Raw genomic sequence first — 26,584 nt, 5'->3', positions numbered from 1 at the left:
CCCTGAGTTAATTCTTTGAGAGCATTTTGTATTACCTACAAGTTAGTAAACAAACATAACTCTCTTCTCTAGAGTACCAGTTCCACAGAGCTTCTGGCAGGATCTCCCACTCAGACTCAAGTGTTCAGGCAAGTATGCTTCCTCAGGCTTCATTGCCTAGAACACAGACCTTTATGCTTATTTAGTAACATCTACCTATGCCTTACTGTGGATGTTATAGTTCTATAACAATATAACATTGTTCTACCTGCGTATTTAATACTGATTCAATCCCCTCAATAACTCTGTGAGTCAGGTTCTATCTCCATTTTACGGATGAGAACACTGAGATACACGGAAGCAGAAACTTCACTGTGAAATGGTTCAACATGACACAGCTAGGGAGTGGAAAGGCTGGGATTTGAACCAAGATAGTCTGGCTCCACAATCTGCACTTGGAACCTCAATACTCTGCCACTTCTCATAGTAAATCATGACTTAATCATTTGTTGAATCAAGTTAATAAAAAGGACAAGAATGGAATGGAGATAAAATATATTTAATGAAGTATTAGCAAACTACAAATCCACTCAGAAAAACCAAAACATTAACAGATTTAAAGTCAACCTAATTCAGATATTGGGCATTTCTGAAGAAGCAAGAAGGAAAGAAGGAAAAAAAGAAAGGAAAGGAAAGGGGAGAGGAGAGGGGAGGGGAGGGGAAGGGGGGAGGGGAGGGGAAGGGGGGAGGGGAGGGCAAGGGAGGGCAAGGGAGGGGAAGGGAGGGGAAGGGAGGGGGAGGAAGAAAGGGAGGAAGGGAGGAAGGGAGGAAGGAAGGGAGGAAGGAAGGAAGGAAGGAAGGGAGGGAGGGAGGGAGGGAGGGAGAGATAGAAGGAGGGAGGGAGGGAGGGAGGGAGGGAGGGAGCCAGGCACAGTGGCTCACACCAGCACTTCAGGAGACCGAGGCAGAAGATTGCTTGAGCCCAGGAGTTTGAGACTAACCTAGGCAACATAGTGACATCTCATCTCTGTATTTTAAAAAAGAAGAAGAAAAGAAATTCTACTCTTTTAAGGCTTTTTTGGGAGGGGAGAAGACTGTTTTATCTGTTTTACTATCAGCTCAAAATCCATCCATGGCTCTTTGCTGGTGAGTTCACATTCTGAGACATGTAAGGGTCCCTCTGCAACTTGCCTCCAGCAAGCTTCTGGCACAATCTCCTGGCAGGCTCAAGTGCTCCGGTGGACATGATGTCTTCCATGTCTCTCTGACAGCCATGCCCTGCAGCAGAGGCAGTCTCACTCACCTCCAACACACCCTTTTCCTCCAGGGCCTGTGCTCCTCTCCCACCTAATCCTCACACCAACCTTAAGAATAAGATATTGTTATCCCTACTTTACAGAAAGATAAAATGGTTTGCATATGCTCCCACAGTTAAAAAGTGGCAGAGCCAGCATTTGAAACCAGGCAGTCTGACTCCAGCTTCACTTTCCTCATTACTTCTCCATCCTAAAGCCTTCCTCGGCTACCCGCTCCCAAAGTGCCTCTCCCACCCCTCACATCCTACATCACTTGTTTTATTGGTCTTATTCATCTAAGGGTAGCTATTTCCGCCTCTCCACCACCCATCCCGAGACATGTCATCTTTCCAAATAAACTGTAAATCACTTGAAGGTCAGTAATAAATATTTTAATAGCGATGGAGGGAATGATGTTTAAAACTGCCCACTACAGAACAGAATTAGAACATGTTACTCTGAACGGATCCATCATCAGACTATAAGGTCAAATAGATCATATTTACTGCTGTAATTTGAATATGAAGTTGTACTCTAACAATATCTGAAATATGACATATACCCATTTATACTCATTTTATAAGGTGAAAGGTATTTATGAACAATTAAACATTAATTCTGATATCAAAGGCCATTTTTAAGGAGCATAACATACTTAACATGAAAAGTACATGAAATCTACAATAAAAATTCAATCTTTTTTTTTTTTTTTTTTTGAGACGGAGTCTTGCTCTGTCGCCCAGGCTAGAGTGCAGTGGCCGGATCTCAGCTCACTGCAAGCTCCGCCTCCCGGGTTTACGCCATTTTCCTGCCTCAGCCTCCCGAGTAGCTGGGACTACAGGCGCCCGCCACCTCGCCCGGCTAGTTTTTTTTTTGTATTTTTTAGTAGAGACGGGGTTTCACTGTGTTAACCAGGATGGTCTCCATCTCCTGACCTTGTGATCCACCCGTTTCGGCCTCCCAAAGTGCTGGGATTACAGGCTTGAGCCACCGCGCCCGGCTAAAAATTCAATCTTAAAGTGAAAGTTTTTCTTTTTTTTTTTTTTTCTTGGCATTTCTATCTGGATTCTGCTAAAGATAAGTCATCAGCAAGTATCTGTTAAAGGCTGTTCTTTGTCTCTTTTTTCCTTAGTCAGAATTTATGAAGTCAATTTTATTTAAATTAAAAATAAGAATTCTTCTTAAAACATGTAATATCAAACCAAGTCCTCAATTTTTTTTTTTTCCTTCCTCTTAATTTGTAACAGAGACTCTAAGAAAATAAAATCTAAGGTTAAGGAAATTTCCATCAATGTGAAGAAAATATTTTCCAAAATTAAAATAACAAGTTCCTCCCTGGTTAACATAGCTGATTTAAGTTGCAGATACATGGCTGCCCCTGAGATCACCTTCCTCTGCAAGCTTTGTGAAAGGGCCAAATCCACATCCTTTTCAGCAATTTTTGAGTCCTCTATGGGACTACCTTTTTTTATGAAATGCTGCACATACTACCAATGCTTCATAAATATTTCATGATACATTACCCAGTCCTGGAATTTCCTGCAAGATTGCACAAAATCTTTAAAATTGTGCACTGTAAGCCATAAAATAATCAGATATAAAAGTAAGCTCTATCAATCCCTTCATTAACAATTTTTTTACAAGAATTTTAGAAAAAGCAGTGTTACTACATTTTATTCTCAGGAGTAAGATTCGCTATTTATATTACTTTACTAAAAGGCTTTTAGAATTACACTTTTTTTTTATATCAGATACTATTTTCTCAGTTGGACAAGAGCCTTCTTATGGTACTCTACAGTCAAAAATGGCCCATTGTGGGAGTTGGGGGCACTAATTAAGTTGGTTAATGGATACAAAACTACAGTTGGATAGAAGAAATAAATTCTAGTGTTCGATAATACAGTAGGGTGACTATTGTTATAATTTGCCATATATTTCAAAATAGCTAGAAGATTATTTGTAAGGTTCCCAATACAAAAAAATGATCAATGTGTGAAGTGACTGATACGCTAATACATGTTATATGCATATATCAAAATGTCACTTGGACCCCAGAAATATGTACAATCATTATGTATCAATTTTTTAAATGGTCCAGTGTGACTCAAAAATAGACTGGACTGTAAATTTTAACACCTAGCACAGTGTCTGATACCCAGTAAAAGATGAATAAAATTTAATTGATTGACCTAAATTGTGCCTGAAGCTTGACAAAACGTGTTCCCATATATTAAAATTAATCTCAATGTTTCTATTTCCTCATCTGTAAAATAGAGCTAGAGACCGCTAAGATCCCTTTCAGCTTTAAAAGGCTGATTAACATTTTACTTTATCTACAGCAGCCCTGCCTTGTGCCACCCACTCCCCACCAAACCATAGTTTCAAATTTAGTCATCTGGGAAAGAACAGCTCAATAGACTGAAAACATCCCCAGGGAAAAAGACAGGCTAAAATCAAGGAATCGACTTTCCAAACTAAGCAATGCTTCCCATGTTGAGGGACTCACAGTAAGATATTAATATATGGGAAAATATTTTTTGAATTTTCAAAATACTGTAAAGATGGAAGGTGGTCTAATATTATAAAACTCTGGGCCAGGAGTGGTAGCTCACACCTGAAGTCTCAGCAGTTTGGGAGGCTGAGGTGGGTGAATCACAAGGTCAGGAGTTCAAGACCAGCCTGGCCAACATGGTGAAACCCTATCTCTACTAAAAATACAAAAACTAGAAGAGAAGATGGCGACGGTGTGGGATGAGGCCAAGCAAGATGGAACTGGGGAGGAGGTGCTCAAGATGTCCATGGAGATCATACACACACACAGCTTCTGGACAGTGAGATCAAGATCATGAAGAGTGAAATGTTGAGAGTCACCCACAAGCTCCAAGCCATGAAGGACAAGATCAAAGAGAACAGTGAGAAAATCAAAGTGAACAAGACCCTGGTGTACCTTGTCTCCAATGTCATCAAGCTCCTGGATGTTGATCCCAATGACCAAAAGGAGGATGGTGCCAATATTGACCTGGACTCCCAGAGGAAGGGCAAGTATGCTGTGATCAAAACCTCTACATGACAGAGGTACTTCCTGCCTGTGATTGGATTGGTGGATGCTGAAAAGCTAAAGCCAGGAGACCTGGTGGGTGTGAACAAAGACTCCTATCTGATCCTGGAGATGCTGCCCACAGAGTACAACTTGCGGGTGAAGGCCATGGAGGTGGATGAGAGGCCCACAGAGCAATACAGTGACAATGGGGGCTTGGACAAGCAGATCCAGGAACTGGTAGTGGCCATTTTATTGTCAATGAACCACAATGAGAAGTTTGAGAACCTGGGGATCCAACCTCCAAAACGGGTGCTGATGTATGGGCCCCCAGGGATGGGAAAGACTCTCCTGGCCTGGGCCTGTAGGGCACAGACTAAGGCCACCTTCCTAAAGCTAGCTGGCCCCCAGCTGGTGCAGATGTTCACTGGATGGTGCCAGGCTAGTCTGGGATGCCTTCGCCCCGGCCAAGGAGAACGCACCCTCCATCATCTTCACTGATGAGCTGGATGTCATAGGCACCAAGCACTTTAACAGCGAGAAGTCCGGGGACAAGAGGTGCAGAGGACGATGCTGGAACTTCTGAACCGGCTGGATGGCTTCCAGCCCAACACCCAAGTTAAGGTAATTGCAGTCACAAACAGGGTGGACATCCTGGACTCCGCCCTGATCCGCTAGGGCCGCCTGGACTGCAAGATCGAGTTCCCAATGCCCAACGAGGAGGCTCGGGCCAGAATCATGCAGATACACTCCCAAAAGATGAACGTCAGTCCTGACGTGAGCTACGGAGAGCTGGCCCGCTGCACAAATGGCTTCAATGGGGCCCAGTGCAAGGCTGTGTGCGTGGAGGCGCCTATGATCACACTGCGCAGGGGTGCCACGGAGCTCACCCATGAGACCTACATGGAAGACATCCTGGAGGTCCAGGCGAAGAAGAAAGCCAACCTACAGTACTACGCCTAGGGCGCAGCAGGCCAGCGCCAGAATCGCGGCTGAAGTGCGCAATAAAAGATGGTTTAGAGGCAAAAAAAAAAAAAAAAAAAAAACCGAAAAATACAAAAATTAGCCGGCTGTAGTGGCGGGTGCCTGTAATCCCAGTTGCTGTGGAGGCTGAGGCAGGAGAATGGCGTGAGCCCGGGAGGCAGAGGCTGCAGTAAGCCGATATCGCACCATTGCACTCCAGCCTGGGTGAGAGAGCAAGGCTCCGTTTCAAAAAAAAAAAAAAAGTTATAAAACTCTGAAGGGTAGCATTTTTTCAATAACAGGAAATGCTGGGGATAATCAGATGCAATTGGAAGCATTATACTCCCATATACAAGTTATTCTATTCAAAGCACTCCCCCACCATGTGGCTTCTGAAGTCAAGATAATTAAGTGGTACATTACTTTCAAAAAAATTTGTAGATGCTGGCCTTACTGTATTTCTACAAACCACAAATACTTTGCTTATTTGGTGCTGATTATGTTGAAAATAGAATATTATGACATTTTATGGTAATAATTCCAATCGCAAGATTTTGATCATCAAGGAAAGGAGTAGTGTTGTTATGGAGGCAAAGCCTTGAGCTCGAAGCAGTAAAATACGTCTGATTTTTTTTTTAGCCCAGCAAAGCTCATTACAAAGTTTTACCAGTGGTTGGAATCTTTAAATTTAGACATTTGAAACACTTTTCACTTTGTAATCTGTCATCTACTCCGAAAGGCATACCACTTTCCTGAGTTCTGCTAGACCCTAAACTCTAATTGCTCATTTTAGAAAACTTAAGATAAATCTATTTAAAAATAAAATAAAATCCAGAACTCCAAAGATTTTGCTTTTCCATTTAGGCTGATTTGTTTTAACTCGCAGTGAGAATTGATCAGGAAAAGTTTGCCATCTTGTGGCCAAATATAAGAACTTGCTCCAAGAGAGTCACCCATTGGTGGCTTTTCCCTAGCAGCCTTTGGCAGCTGCTCCTGCAGACGGACACCTTCTTATTCAGGCCTCTGAGCATCTCTAGAGCCCCCTCACCAACAAGTACAATGTCCTCAAAAGTTAAAGTTGAAAGGACATTAAAGAATTATTTGCTCAAAAAAAAAACTTTGGAAGAAGAGAATGTGGGAGAGAAGGGGGAATAAATGTGCCTCTCTCCCTCCCTGGCAGCCCTGAGGGTCTCCACAAATCTCCAGTGATGCACTCAGGAACCCCGGTCTCCCCCTCCCACTCAAGGGCGCTGTCTCCGACTTCTTCACACACTCTTGTCCTCCAGACTTCCCATCGCTTTTTCCCAGGACCTCAGACTGGAAAAGCCAAATACAGACTTCCACCGCTTAGAAAATACCTATAAAATTCCTCACTCCATCCCAACCAGTCACTGAGTGGATTTAATTAGAGTGGGAGAGATCAAGAGTTCCAAGATAATGAGACTCAAGATCAGTGTTGTCCAACAGAACTATCTGCAGTGATGGAAATACTCCATACCTGCATGGGCCGGTATGGGAGCTACTGAGCACTTGAAAGGTGGCTTGTGCAGTTGAGGAACTGAATTTTTAGTTTTATTTAACTTTCATTTATTTAAATGAAATTGCCACAGCTGGCTACCATACTGGACAGAACAGCTCTAAATCTTACTTTCCTAATCCAGTCCAGCATGTTATGACCTTGACAAACAAAAAACGCAATCCATTCATTCAAAAACATATGCATCGGCTGTTATAAAGAAAACAGTATGTTGCTGTAACACGATGCACACACAAAAATAGAAAATATCTGTTTTCCCAGCGTATATATAATTAATCAAGGATATAAAGCATGCTGATGCATAATTAGAGGATGAGAACACAGGGAGCGGGGTTCTTCTTTGATGGGGAGCCACAGGGCTGGGTTAATGGGGAACTTGCAAGTGAAACAGGACCTTAAAAGTCCAGCAGGAGGAGGGAACATAGGTATTTTAGAGAAAGGGCAAGGGTAAGGATCCGAGAGGGGAGATCCGCAGGTCCGCTCGGGATGCCAAGAAACCTGATCCAATTCAAGGTGCAGTTTCATGTAAGGGAATCATGGGAGAAAAAAACTAGAAAGGTACTTTAGGACCAGTTTCCAAACATAAAAATGAGAGAACCAGGGGGGTTATAACGGGAATAAAACGGAAGAGACCAATTAAAGAAAGATTATAATGGAGGAGGGACCCAGACTTTAGAAAAGACTAATATGTGCCAGGCATGGTGGCTCATACCTGTAATCCCAGCAATTTTGGAGGCCAAGGTAGGTGGATCATTTGAGGTCAGGAGTTTGAGACCAGCCTGGCCAACATGGTGAAACCCCGTCTCTACTAAAAATACAAAAATTAGCCCAGCATGGTGATGGGTACCTGTAATCCCAGCTACTTGGGAGGTTGGGGCAGAAGAATCGCTTGAACCCAGGAGGCAAAGGTTGCAGTGAGCAGAGATCGCACCACTGCATGACAGAGTAAGACTCCACCTCGAAAAAAAAAAAAAGAAAAGAAAAAAGAGATTCAATGCTGTGGTTGAGGGAGAATAAGAGATGATTCAAAATTTTCACCCAGGGTGAATAGAAGATTGCTGGCACCATGAATGGGGCAGATACCAGAAGAATGTTTGAAGGTTGCTGAAGCTGAGATTAATGAGACAGATGGATCACAAAGCACTTGAGAAGGTGACAATGAAACTGGAATTCAGAAGACAGGAGAGACTACTGGCTGAAACCATAAAGTGGAGGAGAAAATACAGGATGAGGGAAGAAGAAAAGGAGAAAAGACACAAGAACAGACCCTGCTTCCAGTGGAAAGTGACTCCTTGGCAGGGACACAATGAGAACAGAGTCAGAGAAGGAACACCCAAATGAGTTATACCCCTACTGCAGGGGCAGGAGGGAGACTTCTCACTACATATGCTCTGCATCTCTTAATGAGCATTCTGCCTTCCTACCTAGACTGCACGCTGTGCAAAGATGGAGATTATGTCTTATACATTTCAATCCTGATGCCTAGAACAATGCAGGACACAGGAAGGTAATGTAAAGGGTCCCAGGAGAAAGAAGGCCTTAGAGGCAGGGCATAGTGGCTCATGCCTGTAATCCCAGCACTTTGGGAGGCCAAGGTAGGCAGATCACCCAAGGTCAGGAGTTCAAAACCAGCCTGGACAATATGGTTGAAACCCTGTCTCTACTAAAAATACGAAAATTAGCCAGGCATGGTGGCGTGTGCCTGTAATCCCATCTACTCAGGAGGCTGAGGCAGGAGAATCACTTGAACCCTGAGGCGTAGGTTGCAGTGAAGCGAGATGGCACCACTGCACTCCAGCCTGGGCAACAGAGCGGGACACTGTCTCCAAAATGAATAAAAGAAAGAAGGCCTTAGAAGAAAAGGTTTTGCTGGGTAACATGTAGTCCTAGACTATACACTGCTCCGGCCCCACTTAACAAAGCTCAAAAGCAAGACCCACATTTGTACATGTTCTAGTTCAGTGAGTCCCAGTCCTAGCAAATGGTCAGAATCACCTTTAGACAGTTGGCAGGACCCACCCTGAGATTATAAATTCAACGGCCTGAGCAACTGATAGTTTTCAAACTCCCTGTGTGATTCTAATCAGCAGCCAGAGTTGGGAACCATGCATTGATGCCAGAGATGTAGAAGGTTGCTGATCCAGTTTGTAGAGTGCCCTTTAATTATCCACACTACTGATACCATTTTTATCTGCATGTGTCATATTTGCCCTTTTTTCAGATTTCAGGACACTAACATATTACGCACAGTCCATGTACCAGGACTCACGTACATGATCTTAACTCTTATCATAGTCCTATGAGGTAGGTATTGTTGGTACAGATGAGGCACCTGTGACCGAGAGTTTATTTACCAATCCAAGATCCCACAATTAATGACAGCCCAGGAGAACTGACCTCAGAACCCTCTTGCCTGTTGCTCCTCTGCTGCCCACTCCCTGCCCCAGCCAAGCAGAAACCCAGCTGTCCTGGGAAGCAGGTAGAAGGAACATCTAAGAGATCATGTGAGAGACAGCAGACCAGTCAGCCCGTGGGACTCTGACTAAAGCCCATGATTTCCCCCAGGACCACCTTTACTGTGCTTCCACCCAGACACGCTCCTTAAAGGTGAGAAGAGAGACCTGGCCAGGCCAGGCGACTGTGAAAGTAATGTTTTCATTATTCTCATTCAACTCTACACAATGTGGAAACAAGTTTTACTAATACCTTATACTTCTTTGACAAAGTAACAATCTCTCTGAATGAGAAATTCAGTTACACTACAGGAATTCTCCTCCCATCCTATCACTTTCCCAAAAGGAGCAAGACTGGTCCCACTGGGCCAGGTGTTCTCCCTCCTTGGCTGACACTTTCTGGGCTTCAGGGAAGGGAGTGCAGGCTGCCCGGCCACGCCCATTTCAGCCTTCCTGCAGTTCTGAAGTGAAGCGGCACAGAAGGCCCAAAAACAGACACATTTGCCAGAACTGATGTTGCATCTGCGGGCACAATGCTAGTTGACAAAATTGTGGCCTAAAAAACGTGACAAGTGAACGAACCCACCGTGATGCCGCCTGATGAAGCAGCTGGGGGAGGCTTCCCTTCCTCGGGAGTCTGAAAGCCCAGGCTCCCCCAGCCTTGCCCTGAGCACAGCCACCTTACCCGCAGGAGCACAGTTCACAGATGCACTTTGTCTTCATAGCGGCCATCCCGAGGCCCTGACGTCCCCTCAGAGCATCGCCAGCCGCAGCCGACTCCTGGACCCCAACCACCTGGCTTGGGGCACGCCCAGGCTCGAGGGCCTTGGCAGGTGTTCTGTTTACTCGAAGGAAAATTTAAGTGGCCCTTTCGCAATGTCCTGTCGTCTGTTGCCCTCCTGGAGCTGGCCTAGCGCGAGGGAGCAGCCAGGGAGACCTCACCCTGCATACCACCGCCCCAGCCTCCACAGCCCAGACTCAGGCACCTGGAGCTGCTGACTGGGCCCCAGGAAGCTGCGGGGTCCGTGCCCAGGTAGCCTCTGTGATGTCGCCAGGACCAGGAGGGGCACACCTCAGGTGACAATTACATCACAAGAGCCGTTTGTGAGGTCGGGAAGCTCCCAGCAACTCACTGGCAGGCCCAGGACGGGGGTTCCCCAGTGGACCTTGGAGAAACCTGGAAAAGGTGGAAGTCACTAGAAAGCTTCTGGTGCAGTAAATGGTCACACGTGCAGAAAAGATGAAAACTCCCTCACCATCACTTTGGGTGGCATTTGCTGTCTCTAGGATCCATGGTGCCCCCTCTTAGGGGAATACAGCCTTTGACTTCCAAAAGGCTTGCCTTGAATAGGGTTTCCAGATCTTCCTGTGGAAACCTAAGCCTTTGGCTTCAGATGTCTGTTAGAATTGCTCTCACCCACAGACTGGAGAACACAGCGGTTTAAGAGAGCCCAGGCCTTCTCTGCTCAGGTGGGTTCTCAATCACTTCTCCAGGTGCTGGTAATGATGCCTTGAAGCAGACGCGCTCAAATTTTAGTGGGCATCAGGACCACCTGGCTTGATGAAAACCAGATTGCCAGACCCCACCCCCATAGTTTCTGATTCACTGTTTCTAGGGTAGGCCAAGGACTTCTATTTCTTACAAGCTCTCAAGTAATGCTGGTTCTGCTGGGCCAGGGACCACACTTTAAGAACCACAGCTTTTGAGATTCCTTTACACCCCCTGAAATAGTGTTTCTTCCGCTTACCTGGTCCCGAGAGCACACCCCCAACCAGAAGGCTCCCCTACATCAAAACCTCTAGTCCAGGAATCTAGCTTCAACAAGAAGCCAGGTGATTCTGGTCATGAAGCAAGTTCCAAAGACACTGCTCTGGCCAGTTGTTTGGACTTAAACCAGTTTGGCTTCCTGCTTATGGGAAATGGGAACTTAAAGTATTGACAATCTTTGTGCTTGTTTTTCTTTCCTATGCTTCCTAACTCTTTCCATTCATTTTAGTGAATGAGCCAGTCAGAGGCATCTTCGACTGCAAGACACTTAATATTCAGAGGGTTTTTTGTTTTTTTTTTTTTTTTTTGGTTTTTAGGTTTTTTTCTTCAATATTAGGCTCTAGAATAGAGGTCAGCAAACTATTGTCTGCAGGTTGGCCACCTGACTCTATCTGGCCATTGAGCTAAGAATGGTTTTCATATTTTTTAATGGTTGAAAAAATTAAAATAATACTATTACATGACATATGAAACTTACCTAAAATTCAAATTTCAGTGTCTATAAATAAAGTTTTGAATTTTTTCAAAAAATTTGTGTAAACATTCCTGATTTTGCCTCTCGGCCCACAAAAGCTAAAATATTCACTATCTGACTTTTTACAGAGAGAGTGTTCCAACCCCAGGTACAGAAAGTCAACAAGGTAGATTCAGACAGGAGCAAAGCTTATTGATCATTCTTCAGAACACTGGGTTGGGAAGCTGCTCCTTGCCTTCCCAGTAGCAAGTCAGAACGCTAAAGGGGACAATGGAAACCTGGCCAGACAAAAAACAGGTGGGAGCTGTTGGAAGTCAAAGCAAAGCCTGCATGCCATCCATCGCCATTGACAGAGAACATCACAAAGTCCTCACAGAGGAAATAGAGTGCTGGACACCAGCCTTCTCTTGATGGCTGCCTAAACGTTATCCATAAATCTTTCAGCAGAAGAATGCCTGTTCATTATCCCTGCCATTCAAACTGCCCTTGTGGGTGGCCACCTTGTCAACAATCACGGTACTCCCTACTTCCCCTATCCATGCCCTCAATAGAGGGTAGAGATCTAGAACGATGAAAATGGTGTGGATAAAAGCCTCAACAATGATATATCCAAAGATGCAGTGCTAGACAGTAGGGACAACCTCCCCTCACCTAGTTACACTTACTGTCCATTTTTTGTTACATCCAGCCAACCTTACCCTGACCCATCTGATACGGTTTGGTTCTGTGTCCCCACCCAAATCTAATCTTGAATTGTACGCCTGTAATTCCCACATGTTGTGGGAGGGACCCAGTGGGAGATAGTTTGAATCATGGGGGCGGTTTCTCCCATGCTGTTCTTATGGTAGAGAAGAAGTCTCATGAGATCTGATGGTTTTATCTTCATTTTTTTCTCTTGCCACCCACCATGTAAGAAGGGTCGTCCGCCTCCCACCATGCTTCTGAGGCCTCTCTAGCCATGTGGAACTGTAAGTCCAATTAAACCTTTTTATCTTCCCAGTCTCAGATATGTCTTTATCAGCAGCGTGAAAATGGACTAATGCAGTAAACTGGTACCAGCAGAGTGCGGTGCTGCTAAAAAGATACCCAAAAATGAGAAAGCAACTTTGGAACTGGGTAATAGGCAGAGGCTGGAACAGTTTGGAGGGCTCTGAAGAAGACAGGAAAATGTGAGAAAGTTTAGAACTTCCTAGAGACTTGCTGAATGGCTTTACCCAAAATGCTGACAGCAATATAGACAATAAAGTCCAGGCTGAGGTGGTCTCAGATAGAGATGATGAACTTGTTGGGAACGGGATCCAATTTTCATTTACTTCTTAATATGGACATCTTTGTTTAGTATTCTCCCTAAAATTTTTTAGTAAAATTAATACATAGTGGTGCTGCACAATTTTTATTCTGTGGCCTTATAACTCACCCAACCCCAAACTTATTGCTATATACCATCTGAAAAGCAACTCTTTACAGAACATTGTTTAAAGTGGTGAGATCACACCACTGCACTCCAGCCTGGGCAAGAGAGCAAGACCCTGCCTCAAAAGAAAAAAAAAGAAAAGAAAATATTAGCAAACTGAAACCAGCAACATATAAAAAGGATTAAATACCATGACCAAGAGGGGTTTATCCCAAGAATACAAGGTGGTTTTAATATTGAAAAACCAACTGTGGTTAAATGTTATTGCTGGTGCACTGCTTTATTTAATGTACTGTGGAACAAAATAAGGGTATTGTTGGGATGTGATTATGATAACTCTAGGCTTTTAGCTCTCCTCAAAGTTTGAAGTTAAAAAAATGTTAAAAGACGTGAGTTAAACTTAATGTGTATGATGTGATTTAGCTATGCAGAAAATATTTAAGTTGGATGTACCTGTTTTATGTACATCTACTGTACTTAGTCCCTCAAAGTTTAGTCCCTTATTAGTTTCTCAGTGTTCAAGTTACCTTGAGAAAGGCCATGCTTAGAGAACTGGATTTCTCCTTTGAGAACTTTTAGTATGGTTTGAAGAAATCAAGTGATAAAGGAGTATGCTGAATATGCAATAATTTACTTCTACTGAGTGCTGCATTTTAAGAACCTAGATGAAACGAGTAGTTGGTTGGCTTTGTTATGTTTTTTGTCTTTGAAAGAGATGTATGTCTTGGAATTCACTTTTTTTTTGAGACGAAGTCTTGCTCTTGGCCCCCAGTCTGGAGTGCGATGGTGCGATCTCAGCTCACTGCAACCTCCACCTCCCAGGTTCAAGCAATTCTCCTGCCTCAGCCTCCCAAGTAGCTGGGATTACAGGTGCCTGCCACTATACCCAGCAAATTTTTGTATTCTTAGTAGAGACAGGTTTCACCATGTTGGCCAGGCTGGTCTTGAACTCCTTACCTCAGGTGATCTGCCCGCCTCGGCCTCCCAAAGTGCTGGGATTACAGGTGTGAGCCACCGCGCCTGGCCTGGAATTCACTTTTTAAATGTTATATTCCAACCTTATATGTTCCTTATATCTTATATTCAAGGTGCAGTGCACTGTGAATCTTTTATTTAAAAAAAATTGCAGGTGCTTTTATGTATAATTTGAATTATGCTAAATGAATTGTTTTTGTACTTAAGCATTGTAATCCAAAAGATAAGGGTAAAGTTTACATGCTTTTCAAAAATTTTTATTAAGAAATAGCAAATGAATGGTTTAGGATTTCAAATACTGATACCCTCCCAAGACATGAGCATTTGGGGAAGTCAAGCACCTAATACAACTCATTTAGCATGGGTGAAATTTGATTAAAGATGATAGAAAATTTTTTAAAAAAGAAAAAGGGCTGAGCACAGTGGCTCTGGGAGGCTGAGGCACGTGGATCACTTGAGGCCAGGAGTTTGAGACTAGCCTGGCTAACATTACAAAACCCCGCCTCTACTAAAAATACAAAAATTTAGCCAAGCATATTGGCACACACCTGCAATCCTAGCTACCTGGGAGGCTGAGGCATGAGAATCACTTGAACCCGGGAGGCAAAGGTTGCAGTGAGCAAGATGGCGCCACTGCACTCCAGCCTGGGCAACAGAGTGAGATTCTTTCTCCAAAAAAAAGAAAAAAGAGAGAGAGAAAGAAAGAGGCCATAAAACTATATATTATACGATTCCACTTATATGAAGTTTCTTGAGAAGGTAAATCTATACAGTCAGAAAGCAGACCAGCAGTTGCCTGGGTCTCAGGGTAGATCTACCAGCAGAGATCACATGCAAACAGGGACAAGGGAACTTTTGGGGATGGTGGAAATACTCTAAAATTGAGTGGTGGTAACAGAACTATATACTTACATAAAATAAATGAATTTTCTAGAATTAAAATTATACCTCAATAAAGCATTTTTTTAAAATCTTGCAAAAATTCCCTTTCAGAATAAAGGGCATCCAAATTGAAAAAGAAAAAAAGTCAAATTATCCTTGTTTGCAGATGATATGTTCTTATATTTGGAAAAACCTAAAGGCTTCACCAAAAAACCTTTAGAATTGATCAACAAATTCAGTAACATTGCACGATACAAAATCAACCTACAAAATCAGGAGCACTTCTACATGCCAACAGTGAACAATCTGAAAAAAATGTAAAAAGTAATCCCATTTACAATAGACACAAATAAAATTAAATACCTACAAATTTACTTAACTAGGGAAGTGAAAGATCTCTACAATGAAAACTGTGAAACACTGATGAAAGAAACTGAAGAGGACACGAAAAAGTTGAAAAATATTCCATGTACATGGATTGGAAAAATCAATTTTGTTAAAATGTCCATGCCACCCAAAGCAATCTACAGATTTAATGAAATCCTTACGAAAGTACCATGACATTCTGCACAGAAATAGAAAAAACAATCCTAAAATGTATATGAAACCACAAAAGATTGAGAATAGCCAAAGCTATCCTGAGCAAAAAGAACAAAATTGGAGGAATCACATTACCTGACCTCCAGTTATACTACAGAGTTATGGTAACCAAAACAGCATGGTACTGGCATAAAAACAGACACACAGACCAACAAAAGAGAAAAGAAAATGCAGAAACAAAACCATACATCTACAGTTAACTCATTTCAACAGAGATGCCAAGAACATGCATGGGGTAAAAACAGTCTCTTCAATAAATAGTGCTGGAAAAACTGAATATCCATATGCAGAAGAAGGAAACTAGACTCCTATCTCTTGCCATATACAAAAATAAAGTCAAAATGGATTGAAGACTTAAATCTAAGACCTGAAACCATGAAACTATTACAAGAAAACATTGGAAAACTCTCCAGGACATTGGTCTGGACAAAAATTTCTTGAGTAATACCCCACAAGCAAAGGCAAACAAAGCAAAAATGGACACATGGGATCACATCAAGTTAAAAAGCTTCTGCACAGCAATAGAAACAATCAACAAATCAAAGAGACAACCCACCGAATGGGAGATATTTGCAAACTACCCATCTGATAAAAAATTAATCAGAAAATATAAGGAGCTCAAACAACTCTATGGGAAAAAATCTAATAATCTAAATTTTTTAATGGGCAAAAGATCTGAATAGACATTTCTCAAAAGATAACATACAAATGGCAAACAGGCATATAAAAAGGTGCTCAAAATCATGGATCATCAGAGAAATGCAAATCAAAATGACAATGAGATATCATGTCACTCCAGTTAAAATGGCTTTTATCCAAATGATGGGCAATAACGAATGCTGGCGAGGATGTGGGGAAAAGGGAACCCCTGTACACTGTTGGTGGGAATGTAAATTATTACAACCATTATGGGGAACAGTTTGGAAGTTCCTTAAAAAACTAAAAATGGTACTATCATATGATTCAGCAATCCCACTGCTGGGTATATACCCAAAAGAAAGGGAATCAGTATATCAAAGAGATAGCTGCACTTCTGTGTTTGTTGCAGCACTGTTCACAACAGCCAAGATTTGGAAGCAACCTAAGTGTCTATCAACAGATAAATGGATAAAGAAAATGTGGGCCGGATGCAGTGGCTCACACCTGTAATCCCAGCACTTTGGGAGGCCGAGGTGGGCGGATCACCTGAAGTCGGGAGTTGGAGACCAGCCTAACCAACATGGAGAAACCCCGTCCCTACTAAGAATACAAAATTAGCCAGGCATGGTGGTGCATACCTTTAATCCCGGCTACTCGGGAGGCTGAGGCAGGAAAATCTCTTGAACCCAGGAGGCAGAGGTTGCAGTGAGCTGAGATCACGCCATTGCACTCCAGACTGTGCAACAAGAGCAAAACTCTGCCTCATTAAAAAAAGAAAAAAAAAATGTGGCCAGGTGCAGTGGCTATAGCCTGTAATACCAGCACTTTGTGAGGCCAAGGCGGGAGGATCACTTGAGCCAGGAGTTTGAGACCAGCCTGGGAAATACAGCAAAACCCTGTCTCTACAAAAAATACAAAAATTAGTCAGGCATAGTGGTGCACACTTGTAGTCCCAGCTACTCAGGAGGCTGAGGTGGGAGGATCACTTGAGCCTGAGAGGCAGAGGTTGCAGTGAACCAAGACTGCACCACTACACTCCAGCTTGAGCAACAGAGCAAAACTCTGTCCCCCCAAAAAAGAAAATGCGGTACATATACACTATTCAGCCATAAAAAAAGAATGAGATCCTGTCATTTGCAACAACATGGATGGAACTGGAGGTCATTATGTTAAGCGAAATACGCCAGGCACAGAAAGACAAACTTCACATGTTCTCACTTATTTGCGGGAGCTGAAAATTAAAACAATTGAACTCATAGACACAGAGAGCAGAAGAATGGTTACCAGAGGCTGGGAAGGATAACAGGGGGGTTAAGGGGGAAGTGAGGATGGTTAACAAGTACAAAAAGTAGTTAGAAAGATTGAATAAGACCTAGTAGGGGCCAGGCACGGTGGCTCACACCTGTAATCACAGCACTTTGGGAGGCCAAGGCGGGCAGGTCGCTTGAGCCCAGGAATTCAAGAGCAATCTGGGCAACATAGTGGGATCCCATCTCTACAAAAAATATAAAAATTAGCCAGGCGGCCGGGCACGGTGGCTCACACCTGTAATCCCAGCACTTTGGGAGACTGAGGCGGGTGGATCACGAAGTCAGGAGATAGAGACCATCCTGGCGAACACGGTGAAACCCCGTCTCTACTAAAAATACAAAAAAATAGCCGGGCGTGGTGGCAGGCACCTGTAGTCTCAGCTACTCGGCGGGCTGAGGCAGCAGGATGGCGTGAATCCGGGAGGCGGAGCTTGCAGTGAGCCAAGATCATGCCACTGCACTCCAGCCTGGGAGACAGAGCGAGACTCCGTCTCAAAAAAAAAAAAAAAAAAAAAAAAAAAAAAATTAGCCAGGCATGGTGGTATGTAACTGTAGTCCCAGCTACTCGGGGACACCAATGTGGGAAGGATTGCTTGAGCCCAGGAGGTAGAAGCTGCGGTGAGCAGTGATCACAACACTGCACTCCAGTCTGGGCCACAGAGTAAGACCCTGTCTCAAATAAAAAAACAAAAACAAATAAACAAACAAAAAAGACCTAGTATTTGATAGCACAACAGGGTAATTATGGTCAATAATTTCATTGTACATTCAAAAATAACTAAAAGAGTATAATTGGGCCTGGCACAGTGACTCATGCCTGTAATCCCAGCACTTTGGGAGCTGAGGCAGGCGGATCACCTGAGATCGGGAGTTCGAGACCAGCCTGGCCAACATGGTGAAACCCTGTCTCTGCTAAAAATACAAAAATTAGCCAGGCGTGGTGGCGGGTGCCTGCAATACCAGCTACTTGGGAGGCTGAGACAAGAGAATCACTTGAACCTGGGAGGTAGAGGCTTCAGTGTGTCAGGCCACTGCACTCCAGCCTGGGCAATGGAGTGAGACTTTGTCTTAAAAAAAAAAAAAAAAAGAATATAATTGGATTGTTTGCAACACAAAGGATAAATGCTTGAGGGGACGCATACCCATTTACCATGATGTGATTATTATGTACTGCATGCCTGTATCAAAGTATCTCATGTACCTCATAAATATATACACCTACTATGTACCCACAAAATTTCAAAACAAAAAAACTTTTCAATTCCCTTTCGGAATTACTTACTATCGAATTATTATTACTCCATTTGAGCATTTTAGATTAAGATCTCTCCTATTTCCAAGCAAGCGAGCAGACTGAACACATGCAATTATCTTTCTCCAGAATCCCACAAACATGAGAGAAATAGGATGAGATGGCAAGAACAAAAACGGGGTAAGAGATCATAAAACCAAAATTTTTGGAAGCAGGAATGCACAAGCAAGAATGGTAACTGACTTAGCTGACTCAAGAAAACTGAACCTTAGCCAATAGTAGGGAAAGACAAGGAGCAACATTTTTACCACAGAACCTCCAAATGATTCAAGAGTCGGTAGCATCAGTGAGAGCAGAGATTGCACTAAAAAAGGAGGGATTGTTTGAAGAGCCCTTTAAGATGCAATTAGACTTACAGATCCCCTCGCAATTTCACATAGCTGGGCAATTGCCCGTCTCTCATCTAAGACTAGCAGTTTTTATTCCCTGCCAAGAGTAAAACAGGGGGTCTCTGGACTAGGGAAACACCAGAGACACTGAGGACTGGATATCATATTGTAAACAGGATTAAGTTGGCCTATAAACTGAGTGTTAGCAAACTAGCTTTCTTCTCCCACTTAGTAACCAGAATGCTATTTATCAGGCTTATACTCACCCCATCCCAGTAGAAGAATCGTGGGAGAATCTAACCAGCCAAAAGGAACAGGTCTAAAGGTGGCAGGCGGCAAGACTTTCTTCAAAGAAATGGCCCAGTCATTTCAATGAACCTGATAGTCTTCAGTGCTACCCACGGGTTTTAAATAACTTTAAATAGGAGCAGACAACCACTGATCACTGAACAAATGAGTAAAGTTTCTAACATGAAAATGCTCTATGATTTCCATAAACTACAGCAAAGGCCATTTTTGAACTTCTTTTACTGCCGGGCGCAGCGGCTCACCAACGTGGAGAAACCCCATCTCTACCAAAAATACAAAAGTAGCCGGGCGTGGTGGCGCATGCCTGTAATCCCAGCTACTCGAGAAGGGTGAGGCAGGAGAATCGCTTGATCGTGGGAGGTGGAGGCTGCGGTGAGCTGAGATCGCGCCATTGCACTCCAGCCTGGGCAACAAGAGTGAAACTCCGTCTCAAAAAAAGAGAGAGAGAGAGAGAGAGAACATACAAACAAAAGAAACTTGGAAGAAACCAAGACTAAACAGGATAAAAACTTTTATTAATGTTACTATTATCCTCAGATAGATAAAAGAAGATATTTAATCCATGAAAAAAATAATTTTATGTTTTTAAAAAGAACAATTAGAACAGCCTGTGGAAATTAAAATATGATATTAAAATTTAAAACTCTGGCCAGGCGCGGTGGTTCAAGCCTGTAATCCCAGCACTTTGGGAGGCCGAGACGGGCGGATCACGAGGTCAGGAGATTGAGACCATCCTAGCTAACGCGGTGAAACCCCGTCTCTACTAAAAAAACACAAAAAACTAGCTGGGCGAGGTGGTGGGCGCCTGTAGTCCCAGCTACTCGGGAGGCTGAGGCAGGAGAATGACGTGAACCCAGGATGCGGAGCTTGCAGTGAGCTGAGATCCCGCCACTGCACTCCAGCCTGGGTGACAGAGTGAGACTCTGTCTCAAAAAAAATAAATAAATAAATAAAATAAAATAAAATAAAATAAAATTTAAAACTCCAAAGAGTTGGAAAATTAAGATGAGAAAATTCTCCTGGAAAGTAGAACAAAAAGACAAAAATAGAAAATAAGAAAGGTTTACCCAAAAAATACTTAAAAATTAGGCAGGGCAGGTGCAGTAGCTCACGCCTGTAATCCCAGCACTTTGGGAGGCAAGGCAGGCGGATCACCTGAGGTCGAGAGTTCAAGACCAGCCTGACCAACATGGAGAAAGGAGAAACCCCGTCTCTACTGAAAATACAAAATTAGCCAGACAAGGAGGCACATACCTGTAATCCCAGCTACTTGGGTGGCTGAGGCAGAAGCATCGCTTGAACCCAGCAGGCGGAGGTTGTGGTGAGCTGAGATCATGCCATTGCACTCGAGCCTGGGCAACAAGAGCAAAACTTCGTCTCAGGAAAAAAAAAAAAAAAAAATAGGCATAGTGGCACACACCTATAATCCTACCTACTTGGGAGGCTGGCATGTGAGGATCCCTTGAGCCGAGGAGATGGAGGCTGCAGTGAGCTATGATCTCACCACTGCACTCCAGCCTGGTTGACAGAGAAAGACCCTGTCTCTAAAAATAAATTTTAAAATTTTTTTAAAAAAGAAAAGAAGGCCAGGCGCGGTGGCACACGCCTGTAATCAGCACTTTGGGAAGCTGAGGCGGGCAGATCACTTAAGACCAGGAGTTTGAGACCAGCCTGGCCAACGTGGTGAAACCCCGTCTCTATTAAAATTCAAAAATTAGCCAGGCGCGGTGGCAGGCTTCTGTAATCCCAGTTACTTGGGAGGCTGAGCCAGGAGAATGGCTTGAACCTGAGAGGCGGAGATTGCAGTAAGCCGAGACAGTGCCACTGCACTCCAGTCTAGGCTACTGAGCAAGACTCCGTCTCAAAACAAAAACAAAAACAAAAAATGTATAAAACTTAGCCAGGCATGGTGGTGGAGGCCTGTAGTCCCAGCTACTTGGGAGGCTGAGGCAGGAGAATCTCTTGAACCCGGGAGGTGGAGGTTGCAGTGAGCCAAGATCGTGCCACTACACTCTAGCCTGGGCAACAGAGTGAGACTCTGTCTCCAAGAAAAAAAAAGAAAGAAAGAAAAGAAAGAATACATTAGAGGAGACTCCATAAAATGTGATATCCAGACCTTAGGAATATTCACATGAGAGAATAGAGGAAATACATCATCAAACAATTCAAGAACATTGTTCAGAATTCAACGGCATGGTTTCCAAATTAAAAGACACATTGGAGGGTCCAGCACAATGCAAATTTGAGCTCAACAATGCCAATTATCATTAAATTTCAGAACACTAGAATAAGGAAATTTTGAATATGTTTTTAGAGAGGAAAGAATAGATCAAAACCAAGAAGCAGGCATCAGACTACTGGCAGCTAAAAGATGATGGAGCAACAGAGCAATGCCTCCAAGACTCTAAGGAAAAATTATGTCCAACCAATCAAGTGTGAGGGTAAAAACAAAGAAAATTTCAGACATCCAATGTCTTGAAATTTTTACTCTCCTCATACTTTTTATCTGGAAGCTATTGGATCATGTGTTCCACCAAATGAGCCAAAAATGAGAAGATGTGAAATCAGGAAAAAGAATACCCAACTCGAAAGAATGGGGAAGGGAAACCCCAGAATGGTGGTGAAAGATAAGAAGGCTCCAGAAGAGATATCACCAAGGAGATGAAATTGAATACACTAAGAGGAGATTTTCCACATACTATATTGTATTATGGAATTTCACTCTATGATTTCCATAAACTACAGCAAAGGCCATTTTTGAACTTCTACTGTACATGTTAACAGTAGGAATTTTTTTTAATAAATGAAAGAATGGAATACCTGAATTTGTACAGTACAGTATACACTTTGAAAAGGGCTTTAGGCCAGGCACGGTGGCTCATGCCTGTAATCCCAGCAATTTGGGAGGCCGAGGCAGGTGGCTCGCTTAAGGTCAGGAGTTCAAGACCAGCCTAGCCAACATGGTGAAACCCCGTCGCTACTAAAAATACAAAAATTAGCCGGGGGTGGTGGCAGGTGCCCATAATCCCAGCTATTTGGGGGGCTGAGGCAGGAGAATCGCTTGAACCCAGGAGGCGGAGGTTGCAATGAGCTGAGATCATACCACTGCACTCCAGCCTGGGCAACAGAGCAAGACTCCATCTCAAAAGAAAAAAAAAAGGACTTTAAGGTAGATATAGAGGCTTCAGTATCCTGATGACTCTCATTCATTCTGTATGAACGATACTGGAGGACACTGATTCTCTCATCTACTTGAAGACCAAGAGCAGAATCACATTATGCTTTTAGAGGGGCACAGGGTGGCCTATTGTTAGGCAAATAGACTGCAGTCAGACTAAAACCAAATTCCATTTCATCATTTAGTATATGTGTAACTTGGTCAAGTGACTTAACCTCTCTAACCTTTGATTCCCTCACTTGAAAATAGGGTTATTAATTCACAGGGTTACTGTGAGGATGGAACTAATGCATGGGATTCCATATTATCGTTTCCTCGAGCTTTGGAATTCTAATTATAAATTCTAAACTCTGAGATTACGGGAAAAGCAGATGTGAGAAAGGAATTAAAAGCACCAACTGGAAGCCAGGATGTCTCCCAGGAGGGACTCGCTATCGTCTAGCTGCGCAGCGGTGAGCAATCGCTTAACTTGTCTAAGTCTCACTTTCCGCATCTGCACATTCTCCATCTGCCCTGCCCCTGTACTCACTGGGCCAGGGAACCTGGGGAGGCCTAAGCGGACTGGGAAGTTAGGCTTTCCCTCCACTTCATCAGTCGGCTGCCCCTGCGGAAACCCGCCCAGCACACCTAGCTCCTAAAGCCAGTTGCGGTAGTGGTGGTGGGTGGGGCTTTTTTTTGGCCACCAGAGGGCAGCATTTCCCCCTGCCAACCATACACGTACCCCTAGCAACCGCAAACCCAGCTGCAACAGAACAAAAGACCGCAGTCCTTGGGCTTCCCTTCCATCTTAGGGCTCACGCTGCCCGAGTTGGGTTTCATTAGAGTAGCAGCTTTTCAAAGCTCGTCGGGCAGGAACGGCGGAGCGACGGAGCTCTCGCGAGATCGCCGCCGGAAGTGGGTGGTGGCGGGGACGCAGCGGTTCCCTCTCCGGAAGGCAAGCGCATCTCGCAAGCCGTTGCTACCGACAGCCGCAGGCGCTCCCTTCTGAGGAAGAGCCAGCCCCGCTGCGGCCTCTCCAGCCCCGGGTTCGCGCTCTCGCCTCTCCTGCCTGCCCAGCTGCGCGGCGGAGCGGAGCGAGGCACCGCCTGCGAGTCTCCGGCAGCCCCCGGACCCCTCCCTCGGCGCTGCGTGTAGGCCGCGCCCTCAGGCCCAGTCCGCGGCGGCCCCGGCGGGTGATGCCAAATACAGCCATGAAGAAAAAGGTGCTGCTGATGGGGAAGAGCGGGTCGGGGAAGACCAGCATGAGGTCGATTATCTTCGCCAATTATATTGCTCGCGACACCCGGCGCCTGGGGGCCACCATTGACGTGGAGCACTCCCACGTCCGATTCCTGGGGAACCTGGTGCTGAACCTGTGGGACTGTGGCGGTCAGGACACCTTCATGGAAAATTACTTCACCAGCCAGCGAGACAATATTTTCCGTAACGTGGAAGTTTTGATTTACGTGTTTGACGTGGAGAGCCGCGAACTGGAAAAGGACATGCATTATTACCAGTCGTGTCTGGAGGCCATCCTCCAGAACTCTCCCGACGCCAAAATCTTCTGCCTGGTGCACAAAATGGATCTGGTTCAGGAGGATCAGCGCGACCTGATTTTTAAAGAGCGAGAGGAAGACCTGAGGCGTCTGTCTCGCCCGCTGGAGTGTGCTTGTTTTCGAACGTCCATCTGGGATGAGACGCTCTACAAAGCCTGGTCCAGCATCGTCTACCAGCTGATTCCCAACGTTCAGCAGCTGGAGATGAACCTCAGGAATTTTGCCCAAATCATTGAGGCCGATGAAGTTCTCCTGTTCGAAAGAGCTACGTTCTTGGTTATTTCCCACTACCAGTGCAAAGAGCAGCGCGACGTCCACCGGTTTGAGAAGATCAGCAACATCATCAAACAGTTCAAGCTGAGCTGCAGTAAATTGGCCGCTTCCTTCCAGAGCATGGAAGTTAGGAATTCCAACTTCGCTGCTTTCATCGACATCTTCACTTCAAACACGTACGTGATGGTGGTCATGTCAGACCCGTCGATCCCTTCTGCGGCCACTCTGATCAACATTCGCAATGCCCGGAAACACTTTGAGAAGCTGGAGAGAGTGGATGGCCCCAAGCACAGTCTTCTTATGCGTTGAATATTGCCAAATGCTCTTTCTGAAAATGCTGAATTGCCTTTTTTTGTTTGCATCCTTTATTTTTAATATTCATAATGTCGTGTGCTTAAAAGTGGGCTTTGAAGTGTGTGCTGCTTACTCCTTTCATCTTTCTCCCCGGCTCCCCAGTCTTTAAACATTGGACGCTATTTACTCGGCTACCCAGTAGAGCTTTGAAGCTGGCCTTTCTGAGAAGTTGGTATGATGTAACACTAAAGTAGGTGGTTCGTGTGTGTTCTCATTACCTGGTTATAATAGATATGCACATCAAAGCCTTTACCAGTATCTCCTGTATTCCGTATCAGATTGCAAAGATGGAATGTTACTATTTTATCAGTAAGGTATTAAAATGCATTTATAAATTCTTCTTGGCTTCATTCCTGAATAAACGTGTTAGCAATTTAAAACATGGCCTTATTTGAAATAACTCGAAAGTGCTTAATATGTAAATCTAAAGATTCTGACTGCCCACAAGTATTGCTTGACTGGCAAATTTGATTCTGTGAGTTTAGCCCCCAGCATTTTAGTGATGTTTGGTAACAGCTGTAGAAGTGCTTATGCTATGGACTCAAGCTAGACCACTTGAGTTAGTATTCTGGTCCCTTCACTTACTAGCTCTGTGAACATGAGCAAGTACTTAATTTCACTACACTTGTTCCTTCATTGGTAAAATGTGGGTCAGAATACTACTTTATAGCCAGGTGTGGTGGCTCACACCTGTAATTCTAGCACTTTGGAAGGCTGAGTGGGAGGATCACCTGAGACCAGGAGTTCAAGACCGGCCTGGGCAACATAGTGAGACCCTGTCTCTATAAAAAAAAAATTTTTTTCATTAACTAGGCATAGTGGTGGGTGCCTACAGTCCTAGCTACTTGGGAGGCTGAGAAAAGAGGATTGCTTGAGTCCAGGAGGTAGAGGTTGCAGTGAGGTATAATTGTGTCACTGCCCTCCAGCTTGGGTGACAAAGCAAGACCCTATCTCAAAAACAGCAAAAAAAAAAAAACAAAAAACACCACTTGAAAGGATGTTTAAAAGGATTAAATTCAACATGGTATTTAGGAACGGTGCCTAGCGCATAGCGCGCATAGCGTCCTGTGTTAACTACCATTACCATCTACTGAGCCATTCTTCCCCAATTTACTGGATGTGAAACCTATTTGAATATTTGATCCCTTACTAAATGTCAGGTGTTCTTAAGCACGTGTGCATTTATCTTACTGAATCCTCACAACCTATGTGGTAGGTTACTTTGATCGCTATTTTAACAGATGAGCAAATTGCTATGACCTTATTAAGCTCATACAGCTAAACCCAGGCAATCTGACTACTGACTCTCCTCATCATTACACCCCATTACTTCCATTGAAAAGTTAACCGTAAGAGTCATAGCTTTTTATTTTGTTGTTGTTGTTGTTGTTTCTTTGAGACGAGTCTCGCTCTTTTGCCCAGGCTGGAGTGCAATGGCGTGATCTCACTGCAACCTCCGCCTCCCAGGTTCAAGCCATTTTCGTGCCTCAGCCTCCCAAGTAGCTGGGACTACAGGCATGCACCACCACGCCCAGCTAATTTTTGGTATTTTTTAGTAGAGATGGGGGTTTCACCACGTTGGCCAGGCTGGTCTCGAACTACTAACCTCAAGTGATCCGCCCATCTCAGCCTCCCAAAGTGCTGAGATTACAGTCGTAAGCCACTGCACACGGCAATTTTTTTGTTCTTATAACTTGCACAGATCAGCACTGATGGGTCTTAGCTTTTTAAATGTGTATTATTCCTTCATATAATTCCGAATTTACATACTGAGTAAGCTGAAGCCCAGGAAGCTAAGTGACCTTCCTCAAGGAATAGGGTTTCACTCGTTTTGGGCAAGATCACTTTCCCATTTGCATTTCTCTGGAAATTGGATAATACTGAACCAGATTCTTGGATCACCTACTTTTAAGAAAGGATTTTGAGGTTCCTAATTTGGATTGGCAATGTGTAGTAAAATGGGCAAA

The 26,584-nt window shown here is 44.0% G+C and overlaps 2 protein-coding genes and 1 pseudogene across 7 annotated transcripts in view; 2 read left to right on the top strand and 1 right to left on the bottom strand.

Moving 5' to 3' along the window:
• The window catches only part of SAXO1 (stabilizer of axonemal microtubules 1), a 121,493-nt gene extending 98,162 nt beyond the window's left edge, over positions 1-23,331 (bottom strand). For 2 of the 6 annotated variants that reach the window (XM_065530481.2, XM_074017416.1), the window contains exons 1-2: positions 23,177-23,331; positions 20,532-20,629 (exon numbers count right to left, since the gene is read on the bottom strand). Coding sequence is in view for 2 of the 6 variants with exons in the window: in XM_074017415.1 (XP_073873516.1) it covers positions 9,950-9,996 (47 nt within the window). In the remaining 4 variants the exon portion in view is untranslated. Of the gene's footprint in view, positions 1-9,949; positions 10,684-20,531; positions 20,630-22,984; positions 23,092-23,176 lie in introns of those variants that run through there. The other 4 variants (XM_005581661.5, XM_074017417.1, XM_074017415.1 and 1 more) reach the window with 3 other exon arrangements.
• LOC102126938 (26S proteasome regulatory subunit 6A pseudogene) lies at positions 4,007-5,351 on the top strand (annotated as a pseudogene).
• Positions 23,332-23,361: 30 nt separating the features above from the next.
• Positions 23,362-24,997, top strand: RRAGA (Ras related GTP binding A). The gene has a single exon (XM_045373294.2). The coding sequence runs from the start codon at positions 23,631-23,633 to the stop codon at positions 24,570-24,572; it is 942 nt and encodes a 313-aa protein (XP_045229229.1). The 5' UTR covers positions 23,362-23,630; the 3' UTR covers positions 24,573-24,997.
• The last annotated feature ends 1,587 nt before the right edge of the window (positions 24,998-26,584 follow it).

Source organism: Macaca fascicularis, chromosome 15, assembly GCF_037993035.2.
Source record: "Macaca fascicularis isolate 582-1 chromosome 15, T2T-MFA8v1.1".
Classification (NCBI taxonomy): Eukaryota; Metazoa; Chordata; class Mammalia; order Primates; family Cercopithecidae; genus Macaca; species Macaca fascicularis.
Note: the sequence above shows the minus strand (reverse complement) of the source record. Positions and strands in the feature narration are given on the sequence as shown.

What these genes read in the sequence shown, in the direction of transcription:
- RRAGA (XM_045373294.2), top strand. Translation starts at nt 23,631, where the DNA reads ATGCCAAATACAGCCATGAAGAAAAAGGTGCTGCTGATGGGGAAGAGC.